The 16,463-nt window shown below is 57.0% G+C and overlaps 4 protein-coding genes across 4 annotated transcripts; 1 reads left to right on the top strand and 3 right to left on the bottom strand.

Annotated features, from left to right (window-relative positions):
• Window positions 1-967: 967 nt before the first annotated feature.
• TRAVEDRAFT_95499 (uncharacterized protein) lies at window positions 968-1,468 on the bottom strand (the record flags this gene model as incomplete). The annotated part of the gene is made up of 1 exon (XM_008045720.1): window positions 968-1,468. A coding segment is annotated over one exon (501 nt), but the record flags the coding sequence as incomplete, so codon positions are not given.
• Window positions 1,469-2,257: 789 nt separating this feature from the next.
• On the top strand, window positions 2,258-3,078 carry TRAVEDRAFT_133883 (uncharacterized protein; the record flags this gene model as incomplete). Its single annotated transcript, XM_008045719.1, has 3 exons — window positions 2,258-2,606; window positions 2,676-2,803; window positions 2,863-3,078. Coding segments are annotated over 3 exons (693 nt in total), but the record flags the coding sequence as incomplete, so codon positions are not given.
• A 2,927-nt stretch (window positions 3,079-6,005) lies between these two features.
• TRAVEDRAFT_88543 (uncharacterized protein) lies at window positions 6,006-6,932 on the bottom strand (the record flags this gene model as incomplete). The annotated part of the gene is made up of 3 exons (XM_008045718.1): window positions 6,006-6,520; window positions 6,579-6,675; window positions 6,732-6,932. Coding segments are annotated over 3 exons (813 nt in total), but the record flags the coding sequence as incomplete, so codon positions are not given.
• Window positions 6,933-12,512: 5,580 nt separating this feature from the next.
• Window positions 12,513-15,092, bottom strand: TRAVEDRAFT_134051 (uncharacterized protein; the record flags this gene model as incomplete). Its single annotated transcript, XM_008045717.1, has 7 exons — window positions 12,513-12,749; window positions 12,805-13,164; window positions 13,221-13,378; window positions 13,432-13,892; window positions 13,956-14,341; window positions 14,384-14,567; window positions 14,623-15,092. 7 exons carry the CDS (start codon window positions 15,090-15,092, stop codon window positions 12,513-12,515), a joined length of 2,256 nt encoding a protein of 751 aa, XP_008043908.1.
• Between the last annotated feature and the right edge of the window lie 1,371 nt (window positions 15,093-16,463).

Here is a 16,463-nt window from a genome sequence, read left to right as displayed (position 1 = left end):
ACTCGCATTACTCAGCCATGGACTATCTGACCTTATGTCGATTATGCTCCCTTACTCCAGCGTTACTCATCGCTCAGTCAGCGTCCTCTGGACGTCACATGCCCTCTTCCTATACGCTTACTCATCGTCTCCCCAGTAGTATATAAGGAGGACTCTGCGGGCCTCTGCTCTTCAGTCGTTCTCTCACAGACTGAAGAGTAAGTCCCATACTACCTATGCTTCCTTACATGTTTACTTACTAGTACTTGTAGCCTCTCTTTGTGCGGCTTACAGGTACAGTACTATGCAATCATAGTCGTTCTCTCACAGACTGAAGACCTCTCTTTGTGCGGCTTACAGCCTTCCAGGTTCAGAGTTCATCAGCCTCAACCTTGGCGAAGTAGTCGTCGTCCGACAGGCTTGCGAGCGGGTCCGGCTTGGAGCCGGGCTCAGGCTTTGCAGCTTCACCTCACGCGGTACTCGGAGCTTCGCTCTCGGTCGTAGGACCGGGCGTTCGCTCGGCACTCTGCGCGGGCTCGGGCTTCGGACGGGGCCAGGGAGGGGGAGAGGGAGGACGACGTGCCGTACCCACTAGATGTCGCATCAAACCGCGGGCGCCGAGAACAGTGTGCATGCGCTCTTTGTAGGTGATCCAGTTTGAGCCATCTTGAGCGAGCTTGGGGACGGTGAAGAGGTTTGAGGCGTTGGCGGTGGTGTTGGTGAGCGACATCGAAGCAGGGCTCATAACCTGCGAGGTTAGAGCCGAGCGCGGACGAAGTCTGAACGAGAAATGAGTGAGCTCAGCGTTCGGGGAAAGAACGATGATATTGTGTCAGTAGCTACCTGAACGAGAAACGAGTGAGCTACAGACGTGCATCAGCTAAACGACAACGCAGACACCCTTCTGAGTAAGGAGGAAGGCCTCGACCTTCTTGTAGGCGTCGAAGGTCTCGTCCTTCGAGCGGAGCAGGTGCGCAAAGGCTAGCTGCGAGCAGTCGTCCATGAACATTGAGTTGTAGTGTCGCGCGCCGAGCGTCTGGACGGGCGCGGGCCCCCACAGGTCCGAATGGAGCTCATCTCCGATGTTCTCGGCACGCGGCCGGACGTGTTTGCGCGCGATTGCCTTGCGCGTCATCTTTGCGCTCTCGCACGCATTGCAGACAGCTGGTGCGGGTGTCAAATCGAGCACAATGCCCTTTGCAAGGCCCTTCGTGACGACTGCGCGCGCAACCTTGTACGAGACATGGCCCATCATCTGGTGGAGCTCGTCGATGCTGACTACACACTCTCCTTTTGCAGGTGGCACTTTCTCGGCAGCGGGCACAGCGAAATCCTTGCTCGCGTTTGTGATGCGGTACAGTCTGTCAATCATTGGGATATCCACGACCACTTCGCCTGCCAGGTTCGAGATGCGACAACCGCCCTTGTGGAAAGTTGCGGATGCGCCCGCAGCCGTCGCGCGGCTGATGGATACGAGGGTCGCACCCATCGCGGGGGCATGGAGGACGTCACGGAGGAGGACGCGGGTGGTTTCGCCCTTTCCGTTCGGAACGGTGATGTACATATCTAGGGAATGGCAAGGGTGCGGCGGGTTTTCACGGGTTTTCACGGGTTAGGCGCCCGGGTACGGGTGCGGGTCCACATATGGGCACCCGCGCCGTACCCACCACCCGGCTACCAAATATGGAAGGCATAGCACATCCACGGGCGGGCGGAGGCTGGGGCTTCGGACATACAATTCTCAGCCACATCATTGCCGGATACGGTAGTGCTGCACAGTTTCTCTTGGGCCTCCTGCTCTGAGTCTAAATGACAGGCAATCTAAATTTATTTCCTGCTCTATTCGCTCGTGAGCTACCCGCCTATATCCCCGAACATCTGCACTTGTGACTACATGACCAAGGCAAGCACCAGCAAGCGATCGCGGGCGCGCAAAAGTACTAGCCCGCCGCCGCCGCCTGCGAAAAAAAACAAAGCAGCACCCGTGAAGGCCGCGTCCACTTCGACAAGCACCAGCACCTCGCAACAGTCGCGCGGCACGCACAAGCCCGCCGATACATCCAGCAAAAAAAGTGCGCGCGGTACAACTAGCGACAAAGCGATACATGTGGACGATAACTCGAGTTCTGAGGGAAGCGGGGACGACGAGGACGCGAACGATGCCGGCATTGACGCCGACATACTGGTAGAGGCCGCTGATGAGGACGATGAGGCGCTTTTGGGTGAGTAGATGTCAGTATGATGGTCGGTGCATGCCACTGATGAGCTCGTCACAGAGCGGCTGAAGAAAAGGTGGAACTCACCAATGTACGCGTTCTATCATGAGCCCACCATCAAATATGTCGGCCCGACAGCTCGCCATGCGCTAACCTTCAGGTGCGCGGCGCGCAGCTGTGACATCTCGGTGAACCGATTCCTCGACAAGAAGGACCAGGCGTCCACCAGCAACTTGCAACGCCACGCGAAGCGCTGCTGGGGGCATGACGCGGTGCGCGAGGCCAAGAATGCGAAGAACGTTGATGAAGTCCGCGATAAGATCGTTGGATCACTCCTGCGCGATGGGTCAATCACCGAGGTGTTTGAGCGCAAGACGGGCACGGTCACTTACAGCCATCGTGCCCATACCTGTGTCGAGGCGCGCACGGAGTTCGTCCGGTGGGTTGCTGAGAGCCTACGTCCATTCAAGATCGTCAAAGATCGCGCGCTGCTGTCGTTGCTGAAGACGGGCCACCCCGGGTACTTCGTGCCATCGCCATCGACGGTATCGCGCGATTTGAAGGTCGTCTTCGTGCGAACGCGCAATCACATCGCGAAGGTTCTGCAGGTAGAGAGCACTATCAGCGATGTTCTCACAGAGCGATCGCATGCTTACCGTAGTCTCAGGAGTATGAAGGCGACCTTCACTTTGCATCGGACGAGTGGTCGGCGCCGAACCACCGGGCATTCATGGCGATAACGGTCCACTTTGTGGTCGATGGCAAGCCTGTGTGCCTGCTCCTCGACTTCATCGAGGTTGCGTGGGTGCATAGCGGTGTGAACTTGGCAAGTGCGTTCGCCGGGGTGCTGAAAGAGTTTGGCATCGCAGAGAAGGTGAGATAATGTCCATACGACACAAGCAGTCAGTACTCACCGTTGTCGATCTCGCAGATGATGGGGATCACTTGCGACAACGCTTGGGCTTTGCACGTTGCGCGTCCAACCTCACAGTCTGGTACAGGCGTGATGGCGAGTCGGCCATCATTGTTGTGTCCTCGGTTGACGACCTCACAATCACAGGCACACCTGACTTTGTCGGTTCGTTCAAGCTGGATATTAACTCCCGCTTCAAAATGAGCGACCTCAACGCCATGCACTGGATTCTCGGGATTGAGGTGAAGCATGACCACGAGGCAAAGATGATCGCAATCTCGCAGTGGTGGTACATCGACATGATCATTGCTTGGTTCAACCTCGAGGACGCCAACCCGACGCCCACGCCCATGCAGCCAGGCGGTGTGCTTGGACAGCATCAGTCGCCCGCCACCCAGTGCCAATTCGAGGACATGTGGGATGTCCTGTACCGCGAGGCGGTCGGCTCACTCATGTACGCAGCGACTGGCACGTGGCCAGACATCATGTTCGCTGTCGCCTGGATTCTGCAATTCATGCAGAATCCAGGCCGTCCGCATTGGGAAGCCGTGAAGCGCGTCTTGCGCTATCTCAAGGGTACACGCGAGCTTTGGCTCGTGTACGGCAGCAAGCACGAGGGCCTCCAAGGCTATTCAGATGCCAACTGGGGCTCGTCCACCAAGCACCGGCACTCGATCAGGGGCTATGTCTTCACGCTTGACGGCGGCACCATCTCGTGGTCTGCCAAGAAGCAAAATGCTGTCGCCCTCTCAAGCATAAAGGTGGAGTACATCACTCTCACGCACACCGCCAAGGAGGTGATCTGGCTCCACTATGTCCTCGCCGACATCTTGCATGCCGACATTGCCTTGTACCCCGTCACTCTCCATTGCGACAACCGCTCAGTGATTGTGCTTGCCAAAAACAACACCTACCACCTGCGCACCAAGCACATCGATATTCGATTCCATTTCATTCGCGAAGCGGTCGACGACAACAAGATCTCCCTCGTCATCGCCGCACTGAGGACATGCCAGCCGACCTCTTCACGAAGGCCCTGCCGTGTCCGCACGTCGAGCACCTCTCTGTGCTGTTTGACTTGTGCTCGCTTTGAGGGGGTGTGTTGTAATCAGACGTTTACTATACCACATTGCGGACTTACAATTTAGTACTTACTTGCTTATACACTCATTAGCTTACTTTCAAAGTGATTGCATCTCCAATGCTCTGTTCGTGCCCGAGCGGCCGCGCTCTCATTCCGATTCTACCAAGAATCGGATTATCAGCTAGCATTAGGTTGCAGTGTGCACGTGCGAGAAACCCACCACCGGCAAATGCCGAACGTAGAACGTCACGACTCACTTCACGCCGGTTTTGTCTCGCCGTACTCATTCAAGTTTCTGCGGTCCAGCATCTGTATCCTGATCTGCTATGCTTTTACTCTCCTCAATTTCCGTGGCAGTAGAACACTTACCGCCAGAGGTATGTTCACCAACAGTTCCAGTCAGAAGCGGAGTCACCACCGCTTGAGCGCCTTCTGGCTACGTACCTTACGTCCCCCGCGCAGTGCATGTTGGTTTGATTGTACTTCAAATTTCGACGACAGGCACCTGCATGAGTGGGATCATGCGAGTTCATGATGGATCTTATAAATTTGTCTGAACAACTTGAAGATGTTCTATGTGGCAACTTTAGCTGCCTACATTAAACAATATTGCTTGATGGAATTGTAATCAACACAACAATCATAACGGAAAGGCGGTATCAACGACTTAAGTCTTATGCACCTCCAATCATGTAAAGCAAGTGTCATAAGAATGCGAGCGGCACCGTAGTGCACTAAGTAAGCGTGCCACATGCAGCTTAGGTAGAATCGGTCTGGCGTGCAAAGCATCACCTCTTATCCACAAGTATACTCGAGCGTGTCCGCTCTGCCACCTCATCATTCGCTCCCATGAACACTGAGGTGAGATGCCCCTTCCATTGTTCCCATCCCGTATTCACGCTGACGCTGTCGCCTAGTTAATCCATTTGTTCATTCCAGGTAGATACAGGTGTACATTGTTTGCTCCCACGAACACTGAGTTAATCCATTCGATCATTCCAGACCTCCCGCTCGTGCTCGTAACCTCGCAGTAGGCATTGGGGCAGTTGAGCTCGAGAGCGGTGCCCACACCGCAGCGGGCGGCAGGCGTGGTGAGTGCACATCAACGGCCTTTCTTACTTAGCTACGACTATTTAGTTACTTGTTTACTTGTTTCGTTTATCTTGGCACTGGCTGACTACAATGTGCTTATTAGCTCATTAGAAAATTTCTATCACTCTTTACTATAAGTACTAGTTGCCTACAGCTCCATACTGTCATCATTCTATTCTCCGCTTTCGTTGTCGACCTCTCGACGATGTTGTTGGCAGCTGAATGTGGGTCACCTTAATTACGAGGAGCACAAGATATTCATAGTACTGTAGCTATATGACCAAACCGGTAAGGGGTTTTGGTGTGACCGGCGGGACTGAAAGCGGCGCTCGCACCTAGGGACCGTGACCGACGGGTACAAAGCGGTGTGGCGGCCCCGCAGGGCCCGCTGGCGAGCCCTAAGAACGGTGTGACCAGCCGAGGACCACCGGATAAAGTGGCGGGCGGCCGCGGTGACCTGGGACAAGGGCCCGAAAGCGGCGGGGCAGAGGTCGTTGTGACCTATGACCTGCCGGATTGGTCATATAGCTACAGTAACAGATAAGGGCAAGAGTAGGTACCTGGCGGGGGTATCAACAGAGTATTATAGGAGCAGTGCAATGCACTGACATACACAAGGCGTTCAGGGGCAGCCTAAAGCAACAATCGCGGGCCAATCGAACCACCCCTGGACCGCACTTCTTCGCATCTAAGCCGACTCGGAGCCACCTACAGCTGCGAGGTCGACGCGTTCAAACAGGGCACATGACTCTCGAGCCCGCTCTTTCAAACCCGCGAGATACCTCCGATGTTCGTCAGGATCCTCTGCCTCGAGCGTCTTCACAGTGCGGAAGCCGCACTCTACCCAACGAAGAAGGCTCCCGGCGCAGTATTGGGTCATTGACATGCGCGTTTCCTGCGGACCGATCGGGGTATTTCCATGGCGGACTATGGCCGAGGGAATGAGAATACTTGCACCGTGAGGGAAGCGGACTACCAGTTTGAGGTCCGGGAATACTATTTGACCGCTTTGATCGCAATCAAAGTGTCCGAGAGCGACGACGTGGCACCAGTTGCAGGCGTCGTTGGCGGCGTCGGTGTGATCTACACAGACAGTGGCGGGGCCGAAGTTGAAGGTGGTCGCGGGGTACACGCTGTTGTCAAAGTTGAAGCGTAGCGACGGATGGTGTTCCCGCAGTGCCCGGAGCCTGCACTGGGTCCTCTCGAAGATGCGCGGCGCGTATGTGGAGAGCATGGCTAAGGGCCAGTAATGCGGTCACCCCGGTGCGCGAAGAAGCACAGCGAGCCCACTCACCGCTACCAAATCCCGCGAGCCGCCGAATGGCAGGCACGGCGCACAAGTCGGATAGGACTTTCTGATTCCACTTGCTGTTGTCGACTTGTCCTGGTACCTGCAGCGCATGAGCCGCTGCGAGCAAGGAGTGCTGGCATCAACGCATCAACGCACCATCCTCCCTCCTCCAAACGAAACACCCGTGGCAAGTGTCGCAAACTGGCCCCGGCGATGGTCGGAATGCTTGGGTTTGAACTGGCATACCTCCGCGGCCCCTGCCATGGCACTGTATGCGCTCGAAGCCACATCGTCCCACGACGCGTCCGCCGGCCGTCCAGCCAGGAGCCCGATAACGCGACCGTCCTTGTCTATGATCTTGAAAGGTGTGCTGAGGGGCGTAGAGCGGTGAGGGACAGCGGTAGCAAGACGTGCCAGAAGAACGTACGCGCCGTCCCACTTGAAGTATGTGTAGCCGTCTGCTACTAGCTCCTCCAGTGTACGGCAGGGTGCTCCGGCATCCGTCAGGTTCTTCCCGGTGTAGGCACCGTTGGCCATGGGAAGCTGGTTGACATCCAGCGCCCTGGGGAGAGCAGCCGCCTGAGCAGCGCGCTTGGTGTGCGACGACCTTGCCTTCCGTCCCAGCCCAGCTTCTTGAGCCTCAGCACGCTTGCGTTGGCGGCGAGCCCGCTTTCCATTCTTAGAGTGCACGCTTCTGTGTGAGGTGGAAGCGCCGCTAGTGGCGGGTATCTGCGTGGCACGGGGCTCCGAGAGCGAGTCGGTAGATAGGTCAGAGGAGGGAGGAGCGGCAGCGTCCAGAGGAAGTCTCGCGGAGCTGTCGGGCGAGTTCGCGGTGCTGTTGTCGCGGTTAGCGAACACGGCTGGCGCTGTTCCAAAAAGCGATGGTGGGAGAAGATCGCATGAGGGGTCGCCGGAAGGCAAATGGGGAAAACCTGTCTCGGCCGAGAGGTCAGGGGAGGAGAGCGGCGTGAGCGGGGCAAGCTCCCAGCTGTCCAGGCCTTGCTGGTCGTCGGACAAGGCGAGCTCGACAAGTTGCACAGTGTCCAGGCCGCTAGTGATGGTGTTGTATGGCGAGAAGACTCGCCCGGCTCTCGTCTGTGTGAGGCAGTGCATCAATGCGTGGGGGACACGCCTAGTAGTAGAGAAGCGAATCATACCTGGTGGGGCTGCATGAGCAGGCCTGCTACATGAAAGAGAAATGACCTGGAAGGTAAGCAAGATTGCGCCGCATAGAGGCCATTCAAGTTCGAAAGGAGTGAAGGAGTTGCTACTGGGCATTGGAGAGTGCAGGTGCGGCCTGTCGTAGGGCCGGAGCACAACCCAGCGTACAAGCGCAGCACCCGACTGCCGCCGCCTCAGTAGCAGAGAAAGAAGGTAGGAAGGGGGAGAAAAAAAGAGCGATGAGACTCACAATATAGAGAGGCAGGGGGCGCAGCTTTGAAGAGGAATGCCGTGCCAGGAAGGAAGAAAAGAGAGAAAGAGGGCGACAGCCGCTGCCGCAGTTAAGGAGGGGGCGGAGCGCCAGTGTGGCCAGCTTACTCGATATGGTAAGGCACTTCCCATTTAGGATCAGGCTTTGAGCGCGTTCGAAGTCACGGTTCGCAGCAGTGTTCGCACGCATGCCTCCGCCCTTATTAATGCCGTCTTCGAACAGGGTGTCCCTGTCAATCTATCAATTTTCTATGATTAGGGTGTCGAGTCCTCGCCAAGAAGCTCTCCTCGACATTCAGCAATCTCCGAACCCTTGTGCTCACCTTGGTACAACTGTGCAACGAGTAGCTTCACTTGGGAACGGCGTCGCCCTCCCGGAACCACGTCTGCTCGGGACAGCGTGCGCCCACGCTGCTCGGGACCGCCCGCAGGTCGTCGTCAGCGAATTGGATGTCTCGAGAGCTCTCCGTAGCAGTCACGGAGGACCATGCCCACGTCGGTGTTCGCGTGGACGTGAAGGCGAGTTTCCTCTTGTGACTTGGCATGTCCGGCGGAGACTCATGTGTGCAACAGACGATCCAGATGGTGTTCCACCCTGTGCGGACCGCATATCGTAGAGTGCACGTACAGACGTCGCACACCGGGGGACAAGTGCGGGCTGAAAGTGTATTTTGTTTTACCGTGCTAGATACACGCATTGTGCGACTGCCTTCCTGAACTCGCACGCCCTGTTCCCACAAACACGTTGACATCTGAAGAGCGATCAGCCCTTACTCGCCAGCGCATACAAGAACGCATGGAAGCACTCAGAGTTGTCGCACCCTCGCCCTCGCCACAGATCGACACCAGCGTGGAAGATCGTCTCGCGCAGGAGAAGAAGGAGAAAACGAAGGCTGCTGGGGGTGTACTCGCACCTGTGGGTTATTTATCCGTCTCCGATGTTCTGGCGAGATGGACATCGCATTTGAGGCTCCCGTAAAATCGTCGAAGCCCGCCCATTGTCCGAGGATGTGCCCCACGAGTAGCAGAATGTCGCCCTGCTCGCGACATGTGAACGCGTACATACGTCGCGCACTGCGCGTGGACAGACGGGGACGGGGGCTCGCAGAGACGCTGCTGGTCGGCTGGCCGCACGCTGTGCAAAGCAAATCATGTATAATCGAAACATGGTACACATACGTACCTTCCATACAAAGTCCATGGGCCGCGAATCTCTCATCCTCTGTGCGCAAACGTACAGACGCGAGCCGTCCCGGGATCCGCTCGTGGTCCTTCGGGCCCAGCAAACACCTCGCGTCGAGACGTTGTGATCCCGCCGCGTCCGTGGCCTTCCGTGATTTGACGAGCGTGCTGCCGCGCGATTTTCCCTCGGTGCTCGGATTCGCACCGCTCACACTGCCCCCGGTGAATCCGATGCCGCTTGTGTGGCTTCTTACCGGTACAGCTCGCTGCCAATCGAAAACGGAAAAATACAGATAAGTCAACGCGGGCGGGCCGAGTGTAGGACGCGAAGCAGGTCTCCCAGGCTGCGTCGTCCTCTAGCCGTGACGCGTGCTTGACGAGCAGGCGGCGAGTCCCAGAACGATTGCGCGCACGCTGAAACACATTCTGACTTCTGAGTAACGACGTCAGAGGCACTGGCATCCTATGCTCTGAGTGGGCGCACTCACCGTAGAAGCACGTGGCGCTGACTCTTGAGAGTACAGAACCCGTCCTGAGCTTCGCTACGACGATAGCGGCTGCAAGAGCGTAAAGTCGGAGCTTCGGATGCAGTACGAATGACTGTACGCGTGCACCCGTCCCAGAGAATAGGACGTACCTTGGCCGGGACGAGACAGGACATACTGCATCGCCGAGACCCGACGAGTACAGCTGCGCCGCTGTCCCACGAGTCCGCGCAGAGCGGCGACGAGCCGGGAGACGTGTGTCCAGGAAGGGCGTCCGGTCAGTGGGCGATGACCGCTTCACAGACTCCGGTCGAGAGTCGAGAGGTGCGCGATTCGATTTGAATTCCGCACGACAGTTTCGGCGGGGCGTCGCACGGAGGTCTCTGTGGGGCGTCGCTTCGTGCACAGCGTCGAACGACGTGATGCGGACAGGCCGCCGTTTCCCCTGCGCTGTTGTCTGCCGGATCAAGGCCGTCGGGACGCGGGATTGCCAAGACCTCTGGATAGGACCGGACGGGTGTTCCCCTCGAATGGGGACTGGCACACAAGGGTCGAGCCTGTACGAACGGCTCAGTACAGGGCGGGGAGCTCAAGGACGACCTCTCGGACCGCCCAGAGGGTGTTAGACTTACTGAGAGCGGGCTCGAAGGAGTGAACACTCCGTTGATTGACGTCTGCAGCGTCTGCAGACACGAAGTCCGGGGCTCGTAAGCCACACTGGATGTGCAAGGCCGCTGCACGGCGCATCGAGCACACTCGCCGCATTACCTGTACTGTCCAGTGAGCTCAATCTCCCGCTAAACGAGCGCAAAACCCACTGTATGAACGCACCTCGTACCCGGTGCTCCGCTACATCCACGCGCCCACGTCCACAATCGACCCGAAGTGGGTACGCAACGGATAGCAGTGTGGTCTCGTACGCGGTGCATGAACAGATGAGTTGATTGGCGGATGTTGTACGAGCATGTCGCGTTCGCGCGCTCCCGCGCATCGTAGCTTAAGACGAATGAGACGAGACAGGAACGTGTCACACGCAGATCTTTTAGCGGGATGGACGTCGCCTTCGAGGATCCCAAAAATCGTATCGTCGAAGCCCGCCCATTCTCCGGGCATGTGCAACGCGAGCCGCAGGATGTCGACCTGCTCGCGACATGTAAACGTGCACGCCTGTCGTGCATTGCGTATGGACGGGTGTGGACGGCGAGTCGCAGAGCCGCTGCAGGTCGGCTGGGCGCGCGCTGTGCAAATCAAATCGAGAAAAATCGAAACACGACGGATACACACGTAGCTTCGGAAAACATCCCCAGGGCCGCGGATCTTCTTCCTCTGTGTCTAGACGCACGGACGCGAGCCGTTCCGGGGCCCCGCGCGTGCTCCTCCGGGCCCAATCGAACGCCTCGCGTCGAGATGTCGTATTCCCGCACGTGTCTCGCGTCCGTGGCCTTCCATGATTCGACGAGCGTGCTGCTGCGTGATCCGTCCTCCGTGCTCGGATTCGCACCGCCCACGCCGCCCTCGGTGAGTCTGATATCGCCTATGTGAGTTCCTACTGGCACAGCTCGCCGCCGATCGAAAACGCGAAGATACACGTACATCGACGCGTGCGAGCCGGGTGTAGGACGCGAAGCAGACCTCCTGGGCTGTGCCGTCCTTTATCCGTGAGGTGTACTCGACGAGCAGACGAGCCCCGGAACGATCGCGCGCATGCCGGCACGCATTTTAACTTCTTGGTAAGGACGTCAGAGGGATCCTATGCACAGACTCGACGCACTCACCGTAAAAGCACGCGGCGCTGAGAGTGCAGGGCCTATCCTGTACTTCGCTACAACGATAGCTGCTGCATGAGCGTACGATCCGCGCTTCAGATGCACTACGGATGTATTCACAGATGCGCGCATCCCTGAGCATAGGACACACCTCGGTTGGGACAAGACAGGTACAGGGCGGGGAGCTCGAGGACGACTTCTCGGGCCGCCCAGGGGGTGTTAGACTCACTGAGAGCGGGGAAGTTGGGACACTCCATTGAGCGACGTCTACAGCGGCAGACACAATGTCCGAGCTACACCACACCGCACGGGGAGACCGCCGCACGGAGCACACCTCGCCCTATTACCTATACCGTCCAGTCAGCCCACTCTGCGGCTAGACGAGCGCAAAACTCACCGTATCAACGCCCTTCGTATCCGGCTCTCCGCCACATCCGTGTCATCGCGTCCACAGGTCAAAGCGGCTACGCGGCGGATAGCAGCCAGACGGGGCACACACACCCATTCGTCTCGCGTGGCTCGAGCTGCACACCCGTCGGCCGAACTCGCGCATGCGGAGCGCGGGGCGTCGAAACACGGCGGCACGGTGGTCGTGCGACTGCTGGGGTTCATCCGGGCGAGCAGGCGAGCGGTGGGGTTGGAGCGATGTGGGCACGAACGGACCCGGCGGAGGAGTATATGACTGTGGGTGAGAGACCGAGGGAGGGCGTCGACTTCTCTCCCAACTCTTCCCCGACGCGGCGTGTTCTCTGACGTTCACGGAGGTGTTTCCTGCGGATCCCCGCGGTCCCGTTCGGCGTGACTCAGTAGTGTGCAGTGATGTGCGAACAGCTAAGAGTTGTGGTCGCATGTATTAACGAGACGTATGGTAGCAGAGAGGTGGGTGATGGCCTGGGGTGTTAGGGAGTGTTAGTGGCTGCACGCCTGTACTATAGGATGTAAGTGAATAACGGGCAGTGCTGGTAGTATGATAACTAGAATATGTAAAATTAGCGGGATCAGCGAGAACTTGAAAGTGTGATTAAGTGGCAGGGAGTGGACGACGCAACAGTAGAATCAGAGAAGTTCGAACTTTACAGCATAGAATGACCACCGATGGCATTGAGAACTTCCAAGAGGAACCAGTTATAGGTCCTGACCTGAGCGGTAGCATGTGAGTCACTGGACTGGACGAGGCCGAGAAGATAACCGTAAGGGATTAGAACCTGGCGAAAGCAGGTCCTGATGGAGAATTTGCCCTGAGCAGCCATCGTCTCAGCCGCCGACGGATCTGGTCCGTATTCGATGTTGGTCGCTGTGATAAACTCAACCTGCACGTTCCACATCAGTCAAACCAGTCGATCGGACAAGCCCAAGAGTATTTACCTTGATCTTCTCCCCAGGAGCAAGCGAAGTTGTGCCTGTTGCAGCCCATGCAAACATACGTGCACGGAAACCTGGCTGGTCTGCAAAGGCCAGTTGGGGGAGGACGACGGGCGTAAACCCATCACGCACACTCTCCAGGGCACTCGCGTCCGGGACGCCATCTCCCCGAAGGAAGTCGAGCAATAGATCACGAGGTGATGCTTGTATTCCACCGCCGAAAGCACTAGACAGGGCGGCGCACATGCCGGTAGACGGCGCCTTGATGTCCAGATGATCTTCGAGGGCTGTGAACGAAGAGATATGCATGTTCCATATGAGGCTCCAGAACATCACTGGGCCCCCGGTGAACGCTTTCTGTACCTACAAGGCAAACAGTGTTAGATGGGAATCGACTGCCAGGGTAGATGATAACGTACGTCGCAGAAAGTGAAGCCATTCCGACAAGGAAGTCGGAGTCCATCCCGGAAAGCTTGAAGCTCAGGATGCTCCGGCGGCGCATTGCCGACAATGGACACATACAACATCTCTGCTGCGAGTGCCTTGTGTGCACTTGCATCGCGATCGTAGAGGCAGGCTAACTATAGAAGCAATGTGAGCTGGGATCACTCAAATAGGGAGCTCGCTCACTTACTTCGCGCTCATGATAAGAGCTGAAATGGGCTTGAAATGGAGCAACATCGCCTTGCGGCCCGATAGAAAGCCAGGAGTCGATCAAGGCACGGAGATCAGGGTGCCATTCAGCACAGAGTGCCGGACGTACTGCGTGTAGGTTGCAGTCATAAATGAGGAAGTGCAACAGAAGGGGGTCCAGGGGTGTCGGAGGCATACAGTTGATGAGCAAGAGGGCAGTGAGGGCGCCCAAGCAGCGCAGTTCTCGAAGACGCTGAGGCGTTATGTAGCGTGCAGATGCCAGTGTCTGCGAGACGGCGATCGTATGATGACCATCCATCCTCGGAGTGAACCAGCGTGCACCGGCATCCCGAAAGTGCTGGAATGCGAGCTGTAGGACTTCACGTTCCACGCCGCTGCCGAGTGATAACGTTGAATTTGACTCAGGGCCAGCGATCTCTCCTAAACCTGTGTGTACGCTGCCGAGTAGAGCCGTCAGCGGGTTTTGCCACGAAATAGATTCAACGACACCCGTAACTTACATTCGGAAGGTGCGGTTCGGCGAGAGGATCTCAGTGAAGTCGCCCAAGTCGCAACAAGTGCTGACACGATCGCGGAACGCGGATGCAAGTCCTGCGACGTCGGGCCCTCCTGAGATGACAAGCTTTGGCAGAGTTGAACGGGCCAGAGACCCCCCAGGTGTGAGATGCGCATGCTGATACACCACAGCAGGAAGAGCGGAGACGGAGAGTTGTTGCATAGTCCGGGGAGGCGTCTCCGGGGACCATTGACGATCCCAGATCGAACCAGGGAGGGTATGAAGCGTGACAATCGAGGCAGTCGCCTGTAGGACTTGCGGATGAGCAGGCTGTGCAGCAGTAGGACGCGTAGCCTGAGTCGGAGGCGGGTGCGCAGGGATAGAGTCCAGCTGCAGAGGGGACCATGGGCGGGAAGTAGGCGAGTTTGGAACAGTGGTCGCTGGGGTTCTGGGAGGTGGGGTTGAGGTGTAGAAGCCAGGATCACCCTCTGCATCGCTGTCCGGCGCATCCTCCCCTCCCGACGTCACAAGCTCCTCCAAATGCCCCCTGCTGACCCGATCGGAAGGAAAGCGGGCGTAAATGCGTGACGAGAGACAACGGTGGGCTCGACGTCCACTAGCATCGAGCGTGTGGAAGATGACCGGTTCGATACGGCAGGCTGTTACGATACAAAAATAAGCGAATATGGGTATAGCGATCCGATAGGAGCTCACCTAGGTGGAAGACAAGGTAGTCGCCTTCAATGACAGAGTCATTGATAATGCGCTTATAGTACGGCCCACGCGGGTCAATAATCTCCGCGAGAGTTGCTGCCAGCGGAAAGGGTGCCACACACAGATGCACAGTCCCGTTGCCCAGGCGTGCCTTCCCCTGGTTTCGAAACATAAGAAGCTGAAGCGGAAGGGCTTCTGCGGCGATGATGTGGGAGCCTGCCAGTGTGGTGAATTGGTACGCATGCTCAGAGATTTCCATCAGGGAGACAACGTCTGTGATAAGGCCACTGATCGTCGTAGAGCACGGGAATGTGCGTTTGTATAACAACCCTTGCTTCTCTAGTGCCTCTGTGAAGGAGCCGCGTAGCTCGCGGTAGACAAGTAGCTGGTGTTGAGGCTTGTCCTGTACAAAACGAATTAGTGACATATAGGAGCTACCGTTGTACAATATCACTTACCGTTGGCGGATATACCTTGACACACACCTGTAACGCGGCATGCGGCACCGTCCCGTCAGCTCCGAAGACCGTCGTCTTGCACGCAGCGAGTGGATCGGGACGTGAGCCGCGGCCCAAGGCGGGTGGCTGGATCGATGGTCCGCGACGCCGTGTTCCACGTGTGGTGCGAGTAGGGCCCCGTGGCTGGGTGGAGGATGATGAGGCGAGACGCTGCTGGTTCACGTACTGGGCCGGTGTAAGACTGCCATACCCTGGAAGCTGGGTGGCTGACGGATGTCCAAGCCCGAGAGGAATCATCGACGGGCCGGCAGAGGGCGGCGTACCCATCGTGGGCGGGTTATGAGAGAACGCACCGCCTAGTCCACCACGAACGCTGTGATACGGCTGCGTGATGGGGAGAGAGATATGCATGGGACTTGGGTTGGCTACCGGTCCCGGGTTTGTCGCATCCGTCTGCTGATGGATTCCTCCAGCGGGGCCATGAGACGAAGAGTGTCCTGCGCCAGACGTGGAAATTGAATTGCCGAAGCCGGTGTGCTCGACGCCCGCCGACACGCTGGCGCGTTGTTGCTGCGGCGCATTGTCGAGTGACAGCCTCGAAGCGAGAATCTGCATGAGTTCTTCACGGGACAGATTCTCCAGAGGGTCTGCGCAGAAAGTTAGTACTACTAGCCAGCAGAAATAGAAAGCCTGATTTGCAGACGTACTGTTTGAACTCATGGCTTGTATTGCTCGAGTGCTGAGGGCGGCAGGGTTCCCGGTACTATTAAGAAGATGTGATCTGGTGAACTTCGATAATGATGAACTCTGAACCTGGAAGGCTGTAAGCCGCACAAAGAGAGGTCTTCAGTCTGTGAGAGAACGACTATGATTGCATAGTACTGTACCTGTAAGCCGCACAAAGAGAGGCTACAAGTACTAGTAAGTAAACATGTAAGGAAGCATAGGTAGTATGGGACTTACTCTTCAGTCTGTGAGAGAACGACTGAAGAGCAGAGGCCTGCAGAGTCCTCCTTATATACTACTGGGGAGGACGATGAGTAAGCGTATAAGAAGAGGGCATGTGACGTCCAGAGGACGCTGACTGAGCGATGAGTAACGCTGAGTAAGGGAGCATAATCGACATAAGGTCAGATAGTCCATGGCTGAGTAATGCGAGTAATCCGGACGCTATCTAGAATAGTCCGGAACATCGTAGAACGTACCAGAATCATATGGAGGGATGGCAGGATGCCAAGTAAGTACAGAACAAAAGAATGTACATATATGGTAAGTAGGAAAGTCCATGCTGGGCGTATGGTAGACGCATAGCACTATCACTGCCACTCCCGGGTCTGGTG

Source organism: Trametes versicolor (assembly GCF_000271585.1).
Source record: "Trametes versicolor FP-101664 SS1 unplaced genomic scaffold TRAVEscaffold_12, whole genome shotgun sequence".
Lineage (NCBI taxonomy): Eukaryota > Fungi > Basidiomycota > Agaricomycetes > Polyporales > Polyporaceae > Trametes > Trametes versicolor.
Note: the sequence above shows the minus strand (reverse complement) of the source record. Positions and strands in the feature narration are given on the sequence as shown.